Source organism: Lutra lutra, chromosome 9, assembly GCF_902655055.1.
Source record: "Lutra lutra chromosome 9, mLutLut1.2, whole genome shotgun sequence".
Taxonomy (NCBI): Eukaryota; Metazoa; Chordata; class Mammalia; order Carnivora; family Mustelidae; genus Lutra; species Lutra lutra.
Window position 1 is genome coordinate 129,550,229 of NC_062286.1, and position 7,672 is coordinate 129,557,900.

A 7,672-nucleotide genomic window follows, 5' to 3' on the forward strand; every position below is an offset into this window, starting at 1 on the left:
GGTTTGGGGCCAAATAGACGAAGCTTTTAAACACAGTACTGCAGTTAATAGAGGGATTTATGGAGAGGCAGGAGAAGCCAAGCACGTGATAGCCCCTGTTCGTGGTTCAAGGGCTTGAGGCTCAGAAAGAGTCACTGACTTGCCTGGAATCGTACAATTTGGGGCGCAATTAGGTTCTCTTATATATACTAGGATCAAATGGAAGAATGGATGCCAAGCGGTAATCTGTAAATATAAAGAGCTAAACAAATATTTAAAAAGCTATCTAGGGGGGTGGGGAGGCCATATGCACCTCCATCCCTCACACCCACTTAAATCACTGAGAACTGAATCTTTCCATGGCCAGCTTATCAGTTAGGTTTCAGCTCCAATGTCATCCTCTCTCCCCACCAAGAGACACCTTCCCTTCCCGCCTTAGCTAAATTTCTCTCCCTCTCCCATCTTACTGTCTACCTGTTACCCAGTTTTGTGCTCTCTGCAACCTTCATTGCCTGTTAAATCTTTATCTGTTTACATGTTTATCATGCATCTCCCCCAGAACAGTGCTGATCCACAGTAAGCAATATTATCTGGATGAATAATTGAGGAGCCAAGCCCCTACTGTCTCCTTAAGATTCTGTTCCTCTCCATAGGCGCATCTTTGGAACAAGATCGGGGAACTACATCCCAGCCTCACGCTTCAGCTTGCTTGGAGCTTGAGACCTTGAGAGTCTCCTGGACAGCAGTCTTGCGGAGAAAGTATTTTGACCTTGGCATCTAGACGTCTCCCATCTTCCCCATGGCCCTGACAATGCTGAATGAGTTCCTGATTGAGGACCCAAACCCACCTATGCTGCTGTATCAGGTTAGCAAGACTGCTCAGTTAGATACCCTCAACTACCAGAGCCGCTTAATGCAAGGGGTCTTTGCCCATTTCCCTGAGATCTTATTTATCCACCGGACCTATAACCCAACGGGCAAGGTGCTATATACCTTCCTGGTAGATGGACCTCGGGTGCAGCTGGAGGGTCATCTGGCCCGGGCAGTCTACTTTGCCATTCCAGCCAAGGAGGATGCTGAAGGCCTGGCCCAGATGTTCCAGGTGTTCAAGAAGTTTAACCCAGCATGGGAGAGAGTCTGTACCATCCTGGTGGATCCCCACTTCCTCCCGCTGCCCACCCTCGCTATGGAATTCCCCGCAGCTGAGGTCCTGCTCTCAGCCTTTCACATCTGTAAGTTCCTCCAGGGCAAGTTCTATCAGCTGTCCCTCGAACAGCCTGTGGAGAGGGTGCTCCTCAGTGCCCTGCAGAGCACAATGTGCTCGGCCACCGCTGGCAACCTGAGGAAGCTGTATACACTCCTGAGCAGCTGCATTCCTCCGGCCCGGCTGCCCGAGCTCCACTCCCACTGGCTGCTCAATGACCGGATCTGGTTGGCGCACCGCTGGCGAAGCCGAGCTGAGAGCAGCCGCTACTTCCAGGGCCTGGAGGTCACCACCCGCGTCCTCAGCCAGCTCTTCGGCACCACCCCCTGTGTGGAACAAGGCATGGCCTCTCTGCTCCGGTACATGCAGCAGAATGCGGGAGACGAGGCAAGCTTCAGCCTGGGCCTGAGTCCCCAGAACCGTCACGCCCCCTTAGACGTCAGCCCGGAAAGCCCCAAAGTGGAGCGGCTGGTAGAAGCCCGCATCCAGCACTCCCTCAATGCCATCTGCACGGGGCCGGCCGCCCAGCTCTGTCTGGGGGAGCTTGCTGTGGTCCAGAAATCTGTGCACCTCGTTGGCTCCGGCTCGGAGAAGGTGAACATCCAGATCCTGGAGGACACCCATCGGGTGCGGCCCCAGCCCCCTGCCAGCTGCAGCTGCTACTTTCACCAGGCCTTCCACCTGCCCTGCCGCCACATCCTGGCCATGCTCAGTGCCCGCCACCAGGTGCTTCAGCCCGACATGCTGCCCGCCCAGTGGACAGCAGGCTGTGCTGCCAGTCTAGACAACATTCTGGGCAGCAAGTGGAGTGAGGCGCTGGATAAGCACTTGGCCGTGGCTCTCCTCACCGAGGAGGTGGGTCAGCTCTTGCAGCACTGCAGCCGGGAGGAGTTTGAACGGAGGTACAGCACCCTGCGGGAGCTGGCCGACAGCTGGATCGGCCCTTACGAGCAGGTCCAACTCTGATTACCTTCCATGCCCAGAGATGCTCATGCACACAGACCCGCTCACATCCACCCCTACGTGCACAACACACACGCACACTATTAGACTTCCGTGGGCCTTCCTTCCAGGAAAGGACAAGGGTCTTCTATTCTACCGCGGCCTGTTACCTAAAATGTGTCTAGTTCCTAAGACAGGAGTCAGCAAACCTTTTCTGTAAAGGGCCTGGCAGTAAATATTTTAGACTTTGCTGGCCACAGTCTCTGTTGTATATTCTTGGTTTGGTTTGGTTTGGCATCCTTTTCAAATGATTAAAAACCATTCTTAGCTCAAGGGCCTTAGAAACAGGGGGCCCTGCTCTAGGATAAGGTACTGGGTGGAGATCAAGGGCAGGGGCTTGGTAACAGCTTCCCCAGTCATTAGATGACTCACGGGACCCACAGAAGAGAGGAGGTGGATCCCAGCCTTTGTTCCCTGGCCCCCACAGGGAGGTCATTAAAGTCACATTTGCCTATTCCAGCCCTCGTCTCATTTTGTATCTTCTAGAAGACAGCAGAGCAAATATCATGCAAAGAATAGACTTTGGAGTGTGCCACTACGTGCAAATCCCAATTCTTTCAATGCCTGATATTTGAGGCCTGGTTGTACCTTTTACTAGCTCTGGGACATCAGGCAAGTCACCCCTCAAAAGGCTTGATCTGTTCATCTGTAAAAATGGATATCCTCCCAGCACTGATGAGATTAAAGGAGAGCCTGCCTGTAATGGGCCCATGACCAGTGGGCGCTCAAGTGTTCATCTTCCTTCCTTGACACCGGTCCCATTACTTGCCCTCAGCTGGCTGGGAAATGTCAGGCAAGAGGAAAATTCACGTTGCCTAGGACTTTGCACCACAATCTTGATCAAATCCTGAAACAAGACAAAAGAGGCCTCCACTCCAAGCCGGGCCCCCTACCTCAGGTGATTTTCATTGTAACTACTCTGAGAAGTCCCGTCTCCTGACTTACTGGCATCTGGAGAAAGTTCCTGGGTCTGGGCCCTGATGAAAGACTTGTATTGACAAGAGTGGTTCATACCACCACGCTATCCCCATCCGTGTCACAGGCACTCCCAATTCTGTCCGCCCAAAAACCATACCAAGAAGCTGCCCTGTGTGTCTGGTGCTATTTCATCCAGCTACAAGCAGGAGCCAGGAGGCTGGCCTCTCCTGGATCTCATGAGGGGCATTTGCCCAGAGGCTGTGTGGGCACGGGCCTGCTCCCACCGCACCCCCTCCACGGCCCCCTCTGGCTCCGGATGGGCCATCATGAAAGCTTGAGCCGCCCGGATCAGGTCCTCTTCCCGAAGCCCTGGGACAGGCACGGTGGGGATGCCTGCGATCATCATGGCCAGGGTAAGGATGCAGATGTCAGGCTGGGAGCCGGCCTCCTTCCCCCCTGCCTCAGAGGGCATCGGTAGAACCCCTGGTGACAGCCCACACAGCAGCAGGGGCCCAGGCCTGCTGGGGCCACCCAGGTGGGGAGCTCTGCTTCTGGAGCAGCCATCCTCCCAGCCCAAGCTCTCCGGCTGCCTTGCGAGGGGGAATCTGTGGTTGTATCGGCCATAATCCTTCCGCTGCAGTGGCTCCCAGCCAGCCCCCCCAGGGCAGCCCCTGGCTTCCGGCACTGCCAGGGCCGGGCCCCAGGCCTGGGCAACAGGAGCCACCTGCTCAGCTTTCTGGCTCACTGGGCCTAGTCCACCAGAGGCCACCACCACTGGCTCTATAGGACTATAGAGGCCAAGGGATGAGCCTGGAGAAGCAGCCCCACCTGTAGAGACAGGAACGAGATGGAATGTTACTCTCGGTGTCTTTCAGGAGGCCCTGAGGGGCAGGGCATATAAGCAGAGTACTGGAAACAGGAGTGATTAAGACCAGCCCAACAGGGCTGTCTAGTGGTTGGGAACTAGGTGTTTGTTTTACTCATTTCCGCACCCGTCCCCGACACAGAGTAGGTAATGGAGAAGTGTTTGTTGAATGAATGAGTGAGCAGGTAGCTACTGGCAAGACCTTTTGGAATGGCTTTCTTCAGAGAACTGATTCCAGGGCCAGCCCAGAAATGTCCACCAGAACCTCCACCTCCCCAGAGCCAGGAAAACAAGTTCTCAGGGAAAGTTGTGGTGCCCCCTCCAGTTCCAGGAGCCCCTCTCTCACCTTGGCTGGAAGGCGGAAGACCTTGATGAGTTTGTGGAGACATGAAATAGGACATGGCGGCCCCAAAGCCCCCGTTTGTGAGGGAACAGTCCTCTGCCTCCTGTCCTACCCCTTCCACCATTCTAGAATGTCACCTTATATTCCCTCCCTTTTACACCTGGAACCCACCTCACAGCACTGACCTGTTCATTCTAGAACCTGTATATGACAATAGCATGGGGTTAAAAGAGTGCTGGACCAGGAACTGGACATTCTAGGTTCTTACCTCTACCTTGGGCAAGTCACTTGGATAATTTTGTTCCTTGATATTCTCCTCTGTAAAATGGAAGTAATGATACTCACTTCCTCACCAGAAGTCGTGAGCATTAAATGAGATTATCTGTCATGGAAGCAAATGATCAGAGATACCAATAAAGAAGTGAGTGCTTTGTGCTCTGCAGTATGAGAAGGAGTGCTCTGCCCTCGTTCATTTGCTGTGTGACTTCAGAATACATTCCCGTCTTTAGGCTTCGGTTTCCCATCTGCAGAATGAAATCGTTGGGCCAGGGTGTCAAACTGGGATGGACATTAAATTCTTTGGGGAGCGCTCAGAAATCCTGATGCCCAGCCTCCTCCCAGACCAGTTAAATCCGAACCCCTGGGTCAGACCCAGTTAGTATTAGTCCCTCAAGTGGTTATACTATATGCCAAAGTCAAGACCTCTATCCTAGGGGAATGCTCCTCAATCCTGGCTGTACATTAGAATCTCTGGGGAGCTTTTACAAAAGAACAACGTGTAGGCCTAATCCTCCAACAATCAGAATGGGAATCTCTGGAGATGGGGTATGGGGCATCAGCTCTTCAGTGTATCTCAGATAACCCTAATGAGCAGCCCGACTAGGAACGCTGGTCTAGGTGATGTCTATAATGCTGTCTAGGGGCGCCCGGGTGGCTCAGTCAGTGAAACGTCTGCCTTCGGCTCAGGTCATGATCCCAGGGTCCTGGGATTGGAGCCCCACGTTGGCTCCCTGCTCGGCAGGGGAGGCTGCTTCTCCCTCTCCTTCTGCCCCTGATCATGTGCTCTCTCTCAAATAAAATCTTAAAAATAACTAAATAAAATGCCCTGTCTTGCTCTGACCTGCTGACTCTCAATGTTTCTACAAGTGCTGCTAATGGGCTTCCAGGGCAAGGAGACCGTCCAGTGATCGGTGTCAGCATCAGCTGAGTTTATTTCCAGGCCTGGCCAGCTCCAGGGCCAGGACACGCTCATGGCCCGGTTCTAGGGCCGCTGCAGGCCTTTACTCATACTTGCAGAAATCCTTAAGTCCTTTCGGCAGGTGGAGCCCATCAATGGCCAACCGGTGCACCACGCTCCTTTGGATGACTAGGCGGCAGAGAGTCTGCAGGGACGGCACTGTGGAAAGAAGGCTGTCAGAGGCAAACTTAACTGGAGGGGCATCTGAGGCTGAGACCCAGAAGACCTAGGTCCTGGTTCTCCTTTTGTCATTAACTTGGGCAAGTCCCTTCTGCTTTCTAGGTCCAGCCTGCATCACAGGCCGTTTATGTGGTTGACATAGCACCTCTTTCAAAACCTCCACAATGCTGCAGCCCTGTTTCTATTGGAACCCCCCCCCCCTTAGCAGTTGCTGGGGGCACAGGCAGTGTGCCTGACTCACCTGTGCACACCTGGCCTCCAGCACAGGTCTTACATAAGAGTGGGTTCTAGTTCACTGAATTCATAAAATGATCAGGGGTATAATAAAGGGCTTAAGAAGGCTAGGGGCGCCTGGGTGGCTCAGTGAGTTAAAGCCTCTGCCTTCGGCTCAGGTCATGATCCCAGGGTCCTGGGATCAAGGCCCGCATCGGGCTCCCTGCTCAGCAGGAAACCTGCCCCCCCCTACTTGTGATCTGTCTGTCAAATAAATAAATAAATAAATCTTAAAAAGGGGGGGGGGGCTTAAGAAGGCTATAAAGGACCAGATCGCACGAACAATCTGGAGCCTATGATGCCTTTCAACCGGTATGCCCAAATCCAGGAGCATTTGTCTAATAAGCACACAACTTCCAAGGCAGCCCAGGTGTGACAGTTTAGAATCCCTGCCCTAGGTTAATACAGAAAACACTGGCAAAGCAAGCAACCTAATAGCTCACAGCTGAGATGGAGAAACGGAGGCCCAGAGCCAGGCAGTGACTTGTTCAAGATCCCAAGCAAAGGCAGAATTTCAAGTCTGATTCCCTAACTTCTAAACTAAGGCTGGACAAACGGAAGTCTTGCTAGCTGGTTTGAGAATCCTAGCAAGTTCCTGTTCCCACACTGGGCCAGGAGGGGTCGCTGCTCAGGGGGTGGGATACCTACAGCCATACTCGAGCTGGACCAGGCGCACGCTCTTGGTGGAGGCAAACACGTCCACCACTGCGTAGAGGGGCTGGGCGGCTGGCAGCCCCCGGGCGCTAGGGCCCATGTCCTCGCCGTTGATGATGATGTGCATGTCGGCAGTGCCGTCCGGGCGTGGGCAGAAAAGAACGCCCAGGCGGCTGCGGCGCGCGGTCGGTGGCAGCACGTTCAGCTCATACAGCTGATCCAAGAGGTGGCTGTAGAGCCCGGGCCGGCTGCGACCCACCAGGCGGTCGCGGGGAATGCGAAACTGCTCGATGCACAGATACGGTTCCACCAGGAGGGCTGGGGGGCGGCTGGGGGCCAGTGCCTCTGCCTCCAGGCGGTCCTCCCGGGGCACGCGGTTGTGATGGCGCGTAATGGCGAAGACCCAGGTGTGGCCGAGGCTGACTAGGTCGGGCAGCGAAAACTCGGGCACGGAGGCCAGAGTGGCGGGGTCTAGCGCGGTCAGGCCGAGGCGCAGGTGCCCGCACCAGCCCAGCTCTTTCTCCTCGATCTCGACCAGGAATACCTGGCCCGGGGCCAGCGGCTCGCGACTGAAGCATACGCCGTGAGCGAAACTCTCCACGCGTGTGGCCCGCGTCCCCGAGAGGTCCACGCGGATGTTGGCACCGTGCACCTGGTGGAAGCGGGTGGGACGGGGCTCGGGACGCGCGGATCTCCAGGCCGCTCCCAAGTCCACGGGGTCGGAGACAGCAGCCATCTCCCGGCCACGAGACAGGCCAGCGGGCGCCGGGGGCTATTTTGGGAGGCGTGCTCAGAGGGTGACCGCGGGGGCACCAAGTAAGGTAACCCTCCCATCCCCCCGACTGCCCTTCCCGAGGCTCTGCCCTGGGGTCCTAGCGCCGCTGGCTCAGCCATCCCGCTTGGACAGGGGCCCACCGGGAGGCCGAGGGATCCTGGCCGCCCACATCTGGATCATTTGATGGCTGGCGCGCGCGACACGACCTGGGAGGACCACGGACTCTGACCGCAAGCAGGCCG

At 55.4% G+C, this 7,672-nt stretch overlaps 3 protein-coding genes across 3 annotated transcripts; 1 reads left to right on the forward strand and 2 right to left on the reverse strand.

The window, feature by feature from the left end:
- The first annotated feature begins 778 nt into the window (after nt 1-778).
- Nucleotides 779-2,380, forward strand: ZSWIM1 (zinc finger SWIM-type containing 1). Its single transcript, XM_047743973.1, has one exon. It carries the CDS (start codon nt 779-781, stop codon nt 2,147-2,149), a length of 1,371 nt encoding a protein of 456 aa, XP_047599929.1. The 3' UTR covers nt 2,150-2,380.
- Nucleotides 2,381-2,603: 223 nt separating this feature from the next.
- On the reverse strand, nt 2,604-5,345 carry SPATA25 (spermatogenesis associated 25). Its single transcript, XM_047743982.1, has 2 exons — nt 4,315-5,345; nt 2,604-3,931 (listed from the first exon to the last, which is right to left on the reverse strand). The coding sequence occupies exons 1-2, from the start codon at nt 4,433-4,435 to the stop codon at nt 3,300-3,302; spliced, it is 753 nt and encodes a 250-aa protein (XP_047599938.1). The 5' UTR covers nt 4,436-5,345; the 3' UTR covers nt 2,604-3,299.
- A 153-nt stretch (nt 5,346-5,498) lies between these two features.
- NEURL2 (neuralized E3 ubiquitin protein ligase 2) lies at nt 5,499-7,391 on the reverse strand. Its single transcript, XM_047743981.1, has 2 exons — nt 6,650-7,391; nt 5,499-5,707 (listed from the first exon to the last, which is right to left on the reverse strand). Exons 1-2 carry the CDS (start codon nt 7,389-7,391, stop codon nt 5,592-5,594), a joined length of 858 nt encoding a protein of 285 aa, XP_047599937.1. The 3' UTR covers nt 5,499-5,591.
- Nucleotides 7,392-7,672: the final 281 nt, after the last annotated feature.

Bases quoted from the DNA above. Each gene is read 5' to 3' on its own strand.
- ZSWIM1 (XM_047743973.1), top strand. From the start codon at position 779: ATGGCCCTGACAATGCTGAATGAGTTCCTGATTGAGGACCCAAACCCA.
- SPATA25 (XM_047743982.1), bottom strand. From the start codon at position 4,435: ATGGTGGAAGGGGTAGGACAGGAGGCAGAGGACTGTTCCCTCACAAAC. The intron at 3,932-4,314 runs GTGAGAGAGGGG...CTGTCTCTACAG, and splicing joins TCTTCCGCCTTCCAGCCAAG to GTGGGGCTGCTTCTCCAGGC.
- NEURL2 (XM_047743981.1), bottom strand. From the start codon at position 7,391: ATGGCTGCTGTCTCCGACCCCGTGGACTTGGGAGCGGCCTGGAGATCC. The intron at 5,708-6,649 runs GTAGGTATCCCA...TTCTTTCCACAG, and splicing joins GGTCCAGCTCGAGTATGGCT to TGCCGTCCCTGCAGACTCTC.